The following is a 16,271-nucleotide window of genomic DNA, read 5'->3' on the forward strand; positions in this document are numbered from 1 at the left end:
CGTAGTGATAAACTAGGGCCATCTGGTTGGAATTCTGTCCTCCCTGAATTACAATGTAAAAAAGTTCTGAAAAAACAAACTCCTGAGTTTCAGATTCAGGCTAGATTCTACTCTGAACTCCATCTGGGGTAAATCTAGACTAACTCCACTGACATCTGTGGAGCTACTCCAGATTTATTCCAGTGTAAACAAGAGCAGAATGAGGTTTGCTGCTTAGCCTGTCGGGTGAGTAAGGGTTCAGTTACAGGGGGAATATTATCACATAGCCCCATTAAATGTGCACAACAGCTCCCCTTTGCTGTACATCAAGATACAGCAATTGAGACGGGAGCTGGAGGATTCTCCTACTGGAGACATTTTACTACATGGGTGAATATCGCCTTGTCCATCAACTTAATGACGACGGACTTGATCATGTTAAGTCTATCAGCATGGTGTTGCTCACACAAATTCTGGCATTTCCACTCTGGATTTTTTTCTTAGCCACAGCGTATTTGGTATTTCTGAACTGCATTTTAATTTTTTGTCCTCACATTTTCCCTCTCACCACACAAAGTCGAGGGAAGACACTTTTCCAAAACCATCTTGAATCGTAAGTACACAGCGAGGCCTGATCCTACCAAGTGTTGCCTCTAAAGTGCTGAGGTTCGTTTCCCACCAGCGTACGTACGTCTATCTAGGACATACGTCAGTAGGAGAGGAGTGTGACCAGCATCTCACAGACTCAGGAGTTGGCCATGGATGACACCATGGTTGGTTTCTCTGGTCTTTGATTTTAAGGCTGAGCATCATATTAATAAGTTAATAGCAAAGGGGAGGTGCTGTGTTAGTGAAACCCCCGGTAAGTATGTTTTACAGGTCCTCCTCCTCCCCCTCCCCCCTGCAGTGCTGATCCACAAAGGATCCGAGTCTGATACAGCCCCAGACAAAATTTGAGGTCTTTAGCTCAAGCTGCAGCAGTTTGTGCTTTTAGGCCTGGTGGTCTCATGCCCATTTTATTGGCCAAAATGGTGGCCACCTCATTAACATTCATTTTGCCACCCTTATTCACAGTGCATAGTCTCTTACTCCATCAGTGATCACATCAGGGGTGAAAGTAAAATTGAGCTCTTACTGGTACGGGCCCAGCTCTGGAAGGGGCGGGGCCTCAGGCAGAAGAGGCGGGGCTGGGGTCAGCATCCCCCAGCCTGCCCACCCATCTGCACTGCCTGTCCTGCACTGCCCGGGGCTCCAGCGGAGATTTAGAGGGCCCGGAGCTCCAGCCACGGTAGCAGCAGCCCTGGGCCCTTTTAAACCACGGCCCCAGGGCAGCTACTTATTTTGCCCCAGTAATCTGGAGCCTTTCCTCATCCTTTCTTTCTGGTTTATTTTTATGACAGTAGTGGTGTCCCAGATAAGGCAAGGTATTGTAAATAAAGATAGGAAGACTGAACTTGCAAACTAAAGAGATCTACAAGCAGAGGAAGTGTAGGGCAAAGGATGAAACCTACAAAGTAGTCAAGATGATGGTTGGCACATGGCATGAGAGCTCCATGTCATAGCATATATAATGAAAACTTCTTTACTACATATCCTTCCTGTATACACAGAATGGACCAGATGCACCACATCCCTCTTTAGGCACTATTCTATAATACAAACAACAACTGTATGTCCGCAACCCTGATCAGGATCCCATTGTGCTAGGGATTGTGTGTATGTGTACACACACACACACACACACACTCCTCCCCTCCCTGCCCTCTGAACCCAAAGACAATCTAATCAGACAAAGAAAAAGGTAGGAGGGCAAAGAGAGGAGAAGTGATTTGCCCACAGTCACACAGCAGGTCAGTGGCAGATCCAGGAAGAGAAATAGATCTGCCAACTCCCAGTCCAATGCTCTATCCACTAGTCCAAACTGTGCCGGTCACTTTGTGCCACCCTAGTGCAAGAGAGACAGAAGCCATCTGGATCTCCTCCTCAGTGGGAATAGAGGCAACATAACAACCCTAAGCACCTGTCTTCCTGCCACCCCTAGCACAGCAAGCTTGTTGTGGGCAGCATGGCGAGGAGCAGACCGGGGCTATGCTGTGCTCTGGCTATCCCCGTCTGGCAGATTGTCCCTTGGGATCCTTCGCTAACTGGCATAAATGACTGCAGCCAAGAGGCTCTTCTAAAACTTCAGATTGCTCCAGGATCAAGGACCTGTAACCAGCTCCCTTGTGTTTCTCCCTCACCCCACCTGAAGCTAGCAACTGAGAATCAAGATGAAGATATTGCTAGTATTTTCACACAGACTCCATGCAATGCACATACAGCTGCTCTCTTCCTGTGGCTCCAGGACACGTACATAACACCACATTTACATTTTACTCTCTGAAAATGTAAAACATTATAACTGATCATCACCACATTCCCACAGCAAAGAGGATTTGCTGCCAATACCATTGTCCTGCCTCGCTGATTCCATTCTGCCTTTCCGGTAATACAAGGCATTTATCAAATTAGGATTCTCAGGAAATGCAAGGGATCCAGCAGTCTATATTTAGCAACAACAACAAAAGAACAGCACAATCAGCTGACTGGAAGCTGTTAGCCTGATGCACAGTCCAGTTTTAGACAGCTTAATCTTCCGTCTTGGAAGCAAGGAGAGAAAGGTGCTGAAAACTGAAGATTAGAAATACACCCAGCTATAAGAGAGAAAAAAAAATATCCAGGTAAGGAATTGAAATAGATCCTTTGTCTCTAGTGCTGCTTAAATGGGATCACAGCCATTAGAGCTTGTGAACCTTCAGGGATCTCGAAAACAGGGGAGCCCACATATCTGTAGGTTCAGTAGGTATTGCTATTCCCATCCAGCACCTAGCCAGGGGACTAGGAGGGCCACAGAGCCTAGCCCTGTCCCATGGCCTCTGCGCGGCTTTCTAGCACCGCGGTGCTGATGTGATCTCAGCTGGATTCTGTCTGAGTTCAGCCAGGTCAGACGTAGCTGTGTGAGTTTGCAGGGGAGGGGAAGCCCCTAAAGACAGTATAGTGGCTGTATTGGTTTGGGCCAGCCCCGAGTATCCCGCACGATTCCCTGGGTACGTACATGGGTGGCTAGCCCATGCCGCTGCCCATGCCACCTCACCCAGCTATTTTTAAGCGGGGGAGCTGGAGCAGAGCTACTGCGTCTGTCTACCTGAGCTGGGAAGTGCTGTGTAGACCTCCCGCAAGTCTGAAATCTCCCCACTGCCATCTGAAGGGGTCATTGGAAATACATAACCGGACTGTTTGCTCTGAGAGAAGGGGAGAATGGGCCATGTGAGCAAGAAGGGAAGTTAATGGGAGTTGCAGGTACCCAGCCCCTTTGAACATCAGGCCACTTCTCTAGGTGCCCAAAGACGCACTGGGAGATTTAACTCCAAAATACCCACGTTTGGACAGCTGGGCCCGGATCCTGCTACCACGGACACTGATGGCAACACACCAACGGGAGCAAAAATCAGGACCTAATTTTCTTGCTTGGAGGCTTTAAAGAGGAAGAGTAGATGGAAAAGAAGGGAAGTAAAAAGCAAACCTAACACCTGCTTTAACCAGATGGGACTTATTTTAAATTCAACAATTTCTGGGTTCAGTTTACTTTTCTGGTTGTATCTAAGGGCAGGTCTACACTACTGCTTAAGTCGATCTAACTTACATCGCTCAGGGGTGTGAAGAAGACACGCCCCGAGCAACGCAAGTTACAGAGACCTAAGCACTGTCCACACCTGCGCTATGTCAGCGGGAGACGCTCTCTCGACAGCAGAGAGCGTCTTCACCAGATGTGCTACAGCCGTGCCTATGTAGCACTTCTAGTGTAGACCTGCTCTAAGATAAAAACCATGAACAGAGCAGAGCAGGAGGGAGAATACAGAGCAATTTCTACACTGGTGTGCTGAGGATGAGCAGATTGTTTGCATTTTATACGTGGTCAACTTGCTGTAGAGGTTCAACAAAGCCCGGATTTATTTCCGGCAATAGAGAAAATGATATATGCATATAAATACCTAATTATGCAAATAAGCATACAGTGGAGTTTGTACCATTCTGACTCTGAGTATTCTCATACAAGTCTGATGAAGGGAGCCTGGGAACTTAAATTCGTAACTCTGCTAGACACTGAAAACCATGGACTCAGAGACACTGATTTTATGGGTCATTACAACAATTTGTAATACACCTCACTGCCTGCTAACCTTTAACTACCCACTTCATTTTAAGTGGGCTCCAACAGCATGTGTGAGCCCCTTAGCTAAATACAAGTTGGAACAGCTTGTTCAGCCTAAGACACTCTGGTTACTTCCCCATAGGGCCAGCCGGGGGCGGGCGGGGGCAAGTGGGGCAATTTGCCCCAGGCCCACACGAGAGTTTTCAGGGGCCCCCATGAGAGAGTTTTCAGTGGGTCCTTCAGTGCTGAACACACCCAGAGTGAGTGAAGGTGAAGGACCCACTGCCGAAGACCCGGAGCTTCTTCCGCTCCGGGTCTTCGGCGGCAAGGGCTCCTTCCACTCTGCGTCTTCGGCGGCGGGTCCTTCACTTGCTCCGGGACCCATTGCCAAAGTGCCTCGAAGACCCGGAGTGAAAGGACCCCCACTGCTGAAGACTCCAGGCCCCCTGAATCCTCTGGGTGGCCCTGCTTCCCCAGATCCGAAGAAGAGTTCTATGAAGCTTGAAAGCTTGTACCTTCCACCAACAGAAGTTGGTCCAATAAAAGACATTATCTCACCCACCTTGTCTCTCATATCCTGGGGAACACACACAGTTACAGCAACACTGCAAACAATTTAGAAGATAGTCAAGAACTGGATAAAGGGCATAATATGATCGTTTCTGCCAGAAAATCTTTAAACCAATAAACAAACTGGAAACAGCACTCTGAGAACTGAAACAATCCTTAAGATTTTATGCTAGTTGATAAACAATTCCCACTGGCATGGGTGGGAGCAGTGCAGGAGCCCTGAACATCAAAAACTGCATGTAATACTCATATTGTGATGGACCTACATTTTATTCCCCTTGCATCTGCATAAGCAGAGCAGAATTACATTTATTCATACAACCACCGGAACAGATGAACGTGAGGACATTTTTGCACCATCATGTACCTTATTTCTGAGCCTATGGAAAAGCTCAAACAATATCCATTGAATATCAGATATTTCCCCTATTAACTAGGGCCTGATCCCACACTTTTCTCAGGCAAGCCACCCAGTTATACTGCGCTACACACAACAGGGGAGTGAGTGAGCAAGGACAGCAGGCAGGAGCCACCATTAGGCCTCTGCTAATAATCTTGCTCTTCCAAAACTGACTGTACTAGAATGCTATTGTGCAAATCTGTGGATTGTTTAGGTGTTTTTCCCTTGCATTGTTTTAGAAAGGAACAAAGTTACTGCCAGGGATTTCAACTGCGTAAGCTTCTTTGCTGAATTGTTTTTCCTTGACCAGGTCTGAGTAATCAACCATGTGGTATATTTTGTTCATTACCCCTTTCTGAAACCCTTGAAATAAAGATTTAGTAACAGTATCGCTCAAAAGTTCCCAGGTACACTACTGCTTACTTCTTGACTACAGCAGGGGCAGGGGAGAGAGGTCATATGAAATGTACAGAAATGCCAGAGTTCCTGTAACATAGCTGATCTTTTTCATATACTAATAACACTATGTATATTCTTTGCAGCAATGGCACCCCGCATACGACTGACTGTATCAAAGCCTCTCCCAACCATCTGTGAAACCCAGGAGGAAATTTTAGATGATGTAACCAGCAATGCAAAAGGCGTTGGGGGCTTCTCTATCGACTCAGATTCTTGTTCCAGTGACGACTACCTTCAATCTATCTGCCATTTGGCAAGACCCACCTTCCCAGTGCTTCCTGAAAACAACTGTGTGTTCCAAGACAAGAAGGTATTAGAAACACTCCAAAGAGTGTCCTGGTTCCCAAAGCTGGCAGTGGCACAGCAAGTCATCCCAAAGTGCAAACTGACCAACATCTTCTCAGACATGATGTCTTTAGAAAAAGTTAGTTTAGTACTTGACAATGCAAAGCTATACCCCTGTACCAGGGCTGACCCACTGGAACAGTTGTACGCACAAGCGGAGAAGACACGACGCTACAGAGGTTCTGTTTATGGTGAAAGCTCTAGCACTGATGATGCACAGCGTAGCCATTTCAGCCCTTGTGATACCAGGAGAGGGGATGAAATTCATCCATCCACCTCTCAGGAAAAAACAGAGAAACAGGATCTAGCTGGGGTATTCAGTTTTCCAAGGCTTCCCTCTCCAAGACCAATAGAGAGAGAAAATAGCTGCCCAGAGCAGAAGTGTCTGAAAAGCAATAAGATAACGGCCATTTCTGAAAACGATCAAACTCAGAAAGAAAACTGCACCATATTCATTGATGGTAAATGGATATGGCCACACCCACCAAGACAGAAACTGCAAGGAAACAAGGTTTTGAGCTGCCCTCTACGAAGACAATGTGCTGTGTTCAAAACAGCAGGTGGCACTGAAAAAGAAGAGCTGAAATCTTCTAGCTATAACAAAACTGTGAAGGGAGATGTTCTTAATAAGCAATGTTACCCACAATGCTTTCATGTAGATAAAAAAGCCATGATCCACAGCTGGATCTCTGAGTGCAAGTGTGCCTGGAAAGGAGCAAAGGTTAAAGCTTGCCTACTTCCTGCCATCGCAGAAATATGAAAAAGTGATGCTGAGCAGCTGTATCTTTTGCAAGAAATTGTGGCCACTGCTGTCTTAAAATTTCTCCCTGCTACCTGCTTGCATTGTGCAGAGAAGAGGGGTGCAGTCTACATGTTTACAATGAAGCAGATACATTTGTGACCCATTACACCTCTCATCTATGTGCAAACAGGCAATACATCTACTAACGTGGCCATGCTTTAAAAACCGAACTATTGATTCAGCTCTCAGATATGCACGCATTTGTAACAGCTTCTCTCCTCAGCTCAGCAACTCCTTTTGCACGTGCCTGTCTTGTGCTCTGAGAACAGCTGTAATAATACGTGTCTCTACATCAGAGATGGAAGTATCAGTCGGGTACACTAAACAGGGGAAACGGCTGTTTAGAAGTGGGATGGGTAATCTGTAGGAGCATCAAGCCAATGGTGGTTTACAGCACACGTCACACCCCTGGATGTAGTCACTCTGCAAGGAAACTCAGACAGCACTATAGGTGCGTTCTGACACAAGTGCAGGTTCTGAGAGAGGCTGGTCAGCCTCACTGCTAACTTCTCATTTGACAGCTGGTGGGTTAAACATTTCAACATGTAAATGCTCTAGAAGTGATGCGGTCTCCTTGATAAACTCAATCTATTAGCATGCGAGGTGGAAAATACAAAAACCTCCTTGGGCAGAACTCTCCTTGTGCGTACAATTAACTTCACTAGAAGCATGTTGGATTTATGCTGGCAAGGGAGGAGAATCAGGCACTCCGTGTGTAGAAGCCTGTACAGTAACATGCCAGTGCTTGTCTTGTGTTGCTATTCTTGTAGTTTAGTGAAAACTGTCTGCTTTTTCACTGCTATTAGGGACTCAAGTGAATTCCCAGCAGCCCAGGTACTGGCATTCTCTTCAGAGTTATGCTCTTCTCTGCCTGTGCATACTAAGTTTTTGATTATGCTTATCCACTGATACTTAAAAGCTATCACACACACAATCCCACTGTTCAAGATGTAGAGAACAAATAGATTGCGCACAGATTCTGCAACCCAACTGCACTCTAGAATGCGTAGTGTTGTACAGAGGCAGCATAGTCTAGTGATTAAAGCAGACGATTGGAAGTCAGAGAATCCTGTTTGAGGTCCAACTCTGCTAGCATAGCAGCAGTAGCATGGGCTGACCACTCTGCATACCAACCCACCCAGACCCCTGGGTAACTACTCAGGGTCGCTAGCCCCTGCCCGTGCTACTGAGGGTACATTTATCAAGCTAGCGTGCTAAAAATAGCAGAGCTAGTATGAGTATGTCTCATGGAGCTGGGTGCGTAATTCACTGCTGAAAGGGTAAATATAACCTCAGTGTGTTGCCTTGGGCAAGTTAATTTCTGTGCCTGTCTCCTCACTGATACTGTGGGGCTAATAATACTGACTTACTTTTGTGTGAAGTGCTGTGAGAGCCAAGGAGGAAAAGCTCTTTGTATGTGGCCTGTGTCTCTCCAGGGACACTGAACCCTACGGTATATACAAAGTGATCCGTCTTTTGTTAACGTTACATCTGCAGTGATACCAGTGAGAGAAAGAGAGAGAGAGAGAGTCTGAGTCATGAATCTGGATTTCCCCCAAGACAGAGCACAAACCAGGTGGTCACCACTAAATTAAAATGACTGACCCCGTGAGTGTGCAATGCATGTGCATTTTAACCACGAAAGTGGTCAGGGATGTCTATGGTTCAGTCAACATTTTAAAAACAAATGTCGAGGCAGTTTAAAATAAACTCCTTCCTATTTTAATCCTCCTTTAATTACAGCTATTTATTGTGGTGCAATTTAGATTTATTAGTTACTTTGTGCAGATGAGTATCTAAATGGATATAAGGGGACGCTAATGACTGCTTGAGAGGATTGCAAGAGTACTTAGTGACTTAGAGGTGAGAAAACCGCCACAACAACCAACTCAATTATAGCTCCTCCATTTAAAGGGTTGTGAACAGACTTAAAACACACATTTCATTACTCACAGAAAGATGCACATCTCACTCCATAACCAGTGGAGAAATGTAGGGGAAAATGTCTGCAAAATATTACTAGTAGCAAATTAGTTTGCAGACAGAAGAACAAGGAGAGAAACGTGTGTGTGCTGCTGAAACTTAAAAGAGAAATGTTTATGATTACAAAGGTGTAATCATGAAAGATGCTCTGAGGCCATTTCTGAAAAACCCTGGTTAGGTTAAGCAAGGGCGCAGTTTCTCATCAACACCTACTGGTTAGCAGGTAAGTTTGAAGCTGTTGACTCCTCACCTTTCTGACCCATATAGACCCTGAATTTTTTTTTGCATTCCACTACAGCATGATAAGCTGTTGAGCTGAGAAGCTTTTCATTTAATTTTCTTAATGTATGACTTGGCCATATGGAAGATCCATGATGGCCCAGGGGAGAGAGGTTTTCGAGGAGTAAAGGATATCATCTCTAGCTTTTACAACTCACAGAACAATGGTGAATAACTGGAAGGCTGCCTGCCTGCCTCCTTTCCTCTTGGTGCTTTGCTCCCTTCTGCATGTGTTAACTGATCTCTTGAGGCACCATCTGGAGTGAAAGGATGCTGTGTCCCCCTCTTCCCCTCATAATTACCCTCCAAGTAAATATTTATGAGGCTGCAATGCCTAGCAAATCTGTGCCTATTGTATGTACCACCAATAGACAGAAATGTGTTTATGCTTGTGAGAGGGTAAGTAAATAAAAATGTTCAATGAGATTGTTGCAGTACCTGCTTTTTTCAATGCCGCTGTTACCTGTATGACATTTAGGCCACACGACCATTTGTATGACATGTATGTGCAGACTGACTCCACGGCAAGCACATCCATTTTCAGACGGCTGAGAGCACCTTGACAGCCATGTTGTGCTCTGTCCTGCCAGGCAGGAGGCTCGAGTGAGGCCCAGTAAAACCAAGACTCTTGAAAGAATTTGACTGCAGGGGTTGAGGCTTTAAGAAACACACATCATGAGCCTCACAATAAGTTGCCAAAGCTGCTACCTGCTCACAGAAGGCGGGAGCAGCACAGGTAGGAAGGGAGTAGGGCAGCAGAAGTAGGGGGAACTGCAATACTGACGGTAACAGGGAGGGGCAGAAGAGGAGAGAACTGAGGTGAGGACTGACAAAAACAGAACCTATCGGGAGGCGGAAACGGGGCGGGGAGCAGACATGACGGAAAGTGTGAAATGGAAAGACACTGAAGCAGCGTTCACCAAAAGAGAAAGCGAGGGTGAAGGGATTTTATTTTTATTGGCTTCAGCCAACCTCAAAAAAACTTCCCCCCTTCAGCTTTAGAGAAGTCGTTTTTAAAAAGCAAAGCACTTTGCCTTCTTTATCACCCCCATGTCTGTGTTAAACCCGTGTGCCTCGCTGCGGCTATGGGATTACAGGGGCGGGGAATTAACCACTGGAACAACTTACCTAGGGACCTGGGGGTGGATTCTCCATCATTTGCAGTCTCTAAATCAAGATTGGATGGCCTTCTCAGAGATGTGCTCTGGCTCAGAGAGCAGTGAGTGGCTTAATGCCAGAATCAGGAGGGGAGATTCTCTGGCCTGTGTTGTCTAGGTGGCCAGGCTACATGTTCCTATCAATCCCTGCTGGCTTTAAAAATCTAAGAAGCTATTAATGAAACCCAATTTATGGATAACAGGGTCAAAATCCTGATATGAAGATTTTGGCTTTGGGATTTCCAAGTTCAGCAGATGCATTGAACTTCCTGTCCTCTCCAGCAACCCAGGACTCCTCACAATCACAATACAACCCCAGTAGCTACGCTCTGGTGGTGTTTGATCTATGATCACTAAAACCCTGGGCAGAGCCTTCCATTTTGCTTTGTGCTGTGGGCTAGATTTGCTGCAAAACAAACATTTTAGCAAAAATACAGAAAACAAAGTATTTACGAACAGTCTTGTGACTAGACCCAGCAGAATGACGTTGCTGGTAGCTGTGGAACAGTTGCTAGAGCAGGGATGGGCAAACTATGGCCCGTGGGCCGGATCTGTCCCACCAGGCGTTTTAAGCCAGCCTTCGAGATCCTTGCCCCATTCCAGCACTCCAGCCGGGGAGCAGGATGGGGGCTGCAGCTTACGAGGTTATATTACGTTTACATAAAAATAATTTAATTGTCAGAGACAAGTTCTCCCTGTTTTAAACACTAAACAACGCCACGGTATTTGCTACTTGTTTATTCATTTGTGCAACTTTTTATTTGCCAGCATGTTTGCAGAAAGCAAACCAGCTGTATAAATACCAGCACAAATGCGGACTCCCAGGAATAGGTGCCCTGGAAGGACGGTCATGGCCATTATGAAAAAGCTCTCTCTTTTTTATTCATAGAAAAGATTAGTCAAGCAACTGCTAATATGGAACAAATCAGCAACAATCCCAACCTGTTTGTGGATGGTTCAAACAGAATAAAGGAATACCAATCGATAAAGTTTAAGTCCACCAATAAGATTAGAATAAAATCAAAACCATGTGACTTGGGTAAATAATCCCATAGTGTGTCTAGCAAATCACAAAGAGCAAATACCCACTTTCCGAGACTGTGAAAGCTGCCAACGGGATTTGGATGCCACTTTCCATTAAAAATGCATTAAATCTCTTAGACAGCTCCGACACTCTCAGACATAGCGACCAACCTGCCAGCAATCCATAGATTAACACTTTTTTACGCAAACCACTCAGTTACAAATAAGAACACACTCAAACAGAAAGAATCAAGCCTTGCTCATTCAGAATTTGCAAACGGGGGGAAAGCCCCTTCTGAACTCTCAATTCCCCCCCCCCACTCCCGTAATGCACTCAGCTCTAATGGTGAGTCACACAGAAAGAATGCGATGACTGAGAACCAGCAGCAAGGGTAGAATAAAAACCTATCATCAGAGTTTTCAAATGGCAAAGTCACTAATCATTTAAAGAGACGAGGTGGTGATGGACCCACATGATCAGAGTTGTTTGGTGAAGAAAAAAACCGGGAAGTCTTACCCCAGTCAGAACATAGCAAGAGGCCTTTTGCACCACAGGAGGTACATTTCTGTGCTCAGACAGATATTGATCAGAGGATGACCATGTGACACTGGCTCAGCTGTTAAGGACAAATAGGCCATTCAGGGTAGGTCTGGAGTATAATCAGTATATAGCACAAGAGACTAATGGCGGGACAGTAGAACCTCAGAGAGATACAAACACCAGAGATATGAACTGACTCGTCAACCACACCCCTCATTTGGAGCCGGAAGTACACAATCAGGCAGCAGCAGAGACCAAACCCCAATTCCCCACCAAATACAATACTGTACTGGGTTAAACTATTTAAAACAACAAAACAAAAAACAAAAAAAACCACACAGGATTTTTCTTCTGCATAGTAAAGTGCAAAGTTTTACTACAGACTACATAGAAAGCAGTAGGGAAGTCAGTACAAACTAAAATTTCATAAAGATAATGACCTGTTTATACTGCTCCATGTATTACAAGTACAATATTTATATTCCAATTGATTTTATAAATATATGGTAAAAATGAGAAAGTCAGCCATTTTGCAGTGATAGCTTGTGACACTTTTGTATATTTATGCCTGAGTTTGTAAGCCAGTAGTTTACGTGAGGAGAAATATGAGGGTTCGCAAGACAAATCAGACTCCTGAAAGGGGTACAGTAGTCTGGAAAGGTTAAGAGCCACGGCTTTAAGGGAAATCTAGCTGTTCACATTCATTTTAATCAACAACAGGAAGCTTCCAGTCTAAAGGAACTGGAGCGTGGGCTGTGAATAGAGCCATATTCCTTTTGGATTTGGGGGCTGGCTCATAACAAGTCTGCGTCATTGTACCTGGGTATTGTACCTTTAAAGTCCCTTCCCTCCTGCAGAATGGAGCTCTTTGGAATCAGTCTGCTTTGGTTGCCCAGGTTTACTCATTGTGAGCCCAAACCGTGATGGTTTGGGCCCCAAGTCTCCTGTCTTTCCTGCCCTGAAATTGGAGGTGCCCTGATAAATGAACTCCGCAAGTTTTCAGACCCAACAAGCCAGAAGTAAGTTGATGGTTGTCACAAGTCTTCGTGGCTGCTCCCTCATCTCTCACCCCTGAAACTTCAGGCCAGTGCACTCCCAACTCCTTCAGACATCTAGTCCACAACTTGGCTGTGTTCTAGCGCTGCAACACCACTTCAAGGGATGGAAAACAGCCAGATTCCTCCCAGCCAAGAATTCTGTTACTGCAAAGGGGATACCACAGTAGTATAGGGCTGGCCTACCAGGCCCCAGGGCAGAGCATGCAGACACAGGCCCCAGGGTCATAGGAGCTGGAAGTAGGGGTGCTGTGCACCCCCTGGCTTGAAGTAGTTTCCATTATATACAGGGTTTGCAGTTTGGTTCAATGGCTCCCAGCACCCCCACTAGAAAAATTGTTCCAGGGCCTCTGCCCAGGGTTTGATGGGATGTGTTTGAGATGAGGGTATGGCTAGAACTCTCCGTGCTCCAGCTACTGTGGCCTGCAGAGGAGCCCATAGGTGACTGGAAGATCACTGCCCAGTAGATTAAGGGGAACTGCTTATGATGCAATGGAATATTAAGGCTTAAACGAGTCTCTAAGATCAGAAATTAGAGCAGAAGGAAGCTGGATGGATGGTACCTAAAGATGAATTAGTTATGAGCAGAAAAACTGAACAAATACAAAATTCTTCAAATCCAGAGAGTGGTATAAAACGTTGTGAAGTAAACACTGTTTTAAAAAGAGCAGCAAGACTTGCATCCGAGCAGTTAATATACGGCATAGGAGCAAGAGATGAGTGATATTTAGTGAAGATCAAAGTAGCTGTAGGAGCTACGGGTTAATTTCCAATTGATCATTCATTTTAAAAAACTGAAGAGAAAGCTCTTCTGGGAGAACTTTGAGAAGAAGGACCTGTGGAACTGTGCCTAATTGATGCCCTGATAGCTTCTGGAGGACATATTTTTGATCAACTATTAGCGACGTATGATAAGTGGTGTTAAAAAAAAAGTGAACTAATTAAGACAGGAAAAGACGAGTTAGTGACTGGGCAGGATTTATTGGTCTTTAGTGTATGAAACCCTCAAGTGTGCTATTAACCAAAGGCCTTGTACCAGTAATTGTGTGGGGAACGGAGATCCAAGGAAAAGTGTCATGATAACAGAAATGGACAGCCTGCACATCCAGTCGTGAAATACAGACATTGCTGGGTACGCGATGGCTATATGCTCCATATTATCAGTAGCATTCTGGTGGGCCAGCACTTGTTAGCAGGTTTCCAGCCCCAGACCATGAAGTTTGGCTTCCTCCATTCAGGTATGTGACAGGGCAGGAGGTTAATGACTAGGATGCAAATGCACATAAACATCCCTGGCAATGATGCCTTCCCCAGAATTGATCCCTTCCAGAGGCAATACTTCCAGGACACTGGCACAGAGCAGTATCTCGAGAGGTGAAGATAGGGTTTGGTTGAGTTTTTTGGAGGACTGTCCAGTTAAAACTTAGGGTCTGATCCAAAGCCCTTTGAAATCACTGGCCCATTTGGAACGTTGGTTTGTATTTGTGTTTGGCAAGGCAAATCAGACTGTGGCTCCTTTATTTATTTTTATTAGTATTTCGTCAACTATTTCCTGCATTTGGTGTCTAAACAAAGCTTCAGAAGCTGGTGGAAAGCCCATCAACCTGCAACAAGCGCCACAGGAAATGTCACAAAAATGGGGGTGTTAACCACAGCTGTCTGCTCGTGCGAGCCAAGTGATTTACAAAAAACACTTACAAGCACTCCCCTGGCTAGTAGTATGCCCACGTTGTGCAAAGGCCATCAGTACTGATAAGTAAAATTGATAACAGCATTGAGACACACCAACATCTCTTTGAATGGATAAAAGAATATTTTAATAATTTCCCCCCTCGTCACAAGCACACAGAAGACAGCTTAGAGCCCACATTAAGTGTTAATTAATATCTGCATTGCAATAATGCTGACGGGCCAATGAGATTGTGCAATGCGCTGTACAAACACATAGAAAATGATAGTCCCTGTCTCAAAGCGCTTACAATCCATGAGTCCTTGAATTAGATAGGCAGGGTGCTTTAGATCAGGACTGATTTGAACAAGGAGCACAGGGAAATTTGCCCAGTACCTGACCACCACTATCAACAGTTCTGTGTCTCTGACCACAGATCTCAAAGCACTTGATCCAAAGAGAACTTCCTTTTGTAAAAGGTCCATCATTTTCTATCCCTGTGTACAGTGCTTACCACAGTGGGACTTCGGCCTGTATGAATATTGTATCGGCCTATATGAACAGTGCATGTAAGCCTGGGTTTTCAATTGCTGGACCCGGGCTCATAGCCATGCTAATGCGCCCATACTGCATGACACAGACCTTGTGACTCAGGTCTGTGAACTGAGCTGTGTCCACACTGCAAAATGACAGGGCTTGAGCCCAAGTCACAGCAGGACTCAGGCTGTGACCCACCCCACTAGCAAGATCCTAGGACCCAGGGCTTGAGTGCTTGCTGACCTGAATCAGGCTGAAATGTGTGGATGGAACGGGGTCTTGGGCTCAAACCTGTGACAACCTGGGCTTAGTATGCAGTGTAGACATACATCTTAAGTGCTACCACCAGGTGTTAATAAGTCTCATTTCCCCACACACACAATTTACAGATTGGGAAACTGAGGCATGGGGCAGTGAGGTGACTTGCCCAAGGGCACACAGCAGAGCAGTTGCAGAGCCATGAAGAGAATCCAGAGCTTCTGAGTCTCAAGCCAGTGTGTACCCATTGAACCACATTGCCTCCCACTAAAATGAAAGTGAGGTGGGGTGAAAGAACAAAATTTGTCTCAGCTAAAATGTTATTTTCAAATGCAAAATCAAAACCTGTGGGAAAAAGAGGCCACATGACAGCCTCTGCAACATTCGTTAAGCAGCCACTCACCTGGTCCAGAATTTCCCCCACATTTCCACTGAAGTTTAAATTTGGCACCAGACTTTCCACCACCGACGCTCACTCTTCCCCGCTTTTCTGTAGCTAACAAAGCCTGAGTTATGCAGTGTCACAACCGCTGAGTGGCAGGTTTCAACCTGAGAGAGGAAACGGGAGAGATCTGCTCTCAGAAGGGTTAGCAAGGTGGTAATGTCACTGGTGTACTTGTGTCACTGCGGCGTGGGGTATGTTTGGCTCTCAAATGGTTTGTTCTTTCTGAGTATTAGTCATTAAAAAAAAAATTCTACCACCACCTTAAAAATTTGTATATAAAATACTTTTCTGTTGGATTTAGAGACTCTGAATATGAGATGTATTATGGGACTAAATAAATGCATCACCCCACATTTGCTGAGGAATGGACTAGAAAGGATTTAAGTTCTTTCCATCTACAAATTTCGTTTTCTTGCTTGAACTAAAATATTGTCATTCACTCCATATTCCTTATTTACAAGTAAAATTGAAACATTTTATTTCCATCTCTTTACAAACCTGCACATCAAAATACTACTGATAAAATCATAAATAGCCAAAAGGATAAACTTTACCATCAGCAAACACGATAGCTTAG

At 45.1% G+C, this 16,271-nt stretch overlaps 1 protein-coding gene across 1 annotated transcript; it reads left to right on the plus strand.

The window, feature by feature from the left end:
• The first annotated feature begins 2,594 nt into the window (after positions 1–2,594).
• Positions 2,595–7,140, plus strand: LOC120370966. Its single transcript, XM_039486349.1, has 2 exons — positions 2,595–2,699; positions 5,684–7,140. The coding sequence occupies exon 2, from the start codon at positions 5,686–5,688 to the stop codon at positions 6,703–6,705; it is 1,020 nt and encodes a 339-aa protein (XP_039342283.1). The 5' UTR covers positions 2,595–2,699; positions 5,684–5,685; the 3' UTR covers positions 6,706–7,140.
• The last annotated feature ends 9,131 nt before the right edge of the window (positions 7,141–16,271 follow it).

This window comes from Mauremys reevesii, linkage group 8 (assembly GCF_016161935.1).
Source record: "Mauremys reevesii isolate NIE-2019 linkage group 8, ASM1616193v1, whole genome shotgun sequence".
NCBI classification, from domain to species: Eukaryota; Metazoa; Chordata; order Testudines; family Geoemydidae; genus Mauremys; species Mauremys reevesii.

Excerpts from the sequence above, each read along its gene's own strand:
- LOC120370966 (XM_039486349.1), top strand. The coding sequence starts at position 5,686 with ATGGCACCCCGCATACGACTGACTGTATCAAAGCCTCTCCCAACCATC.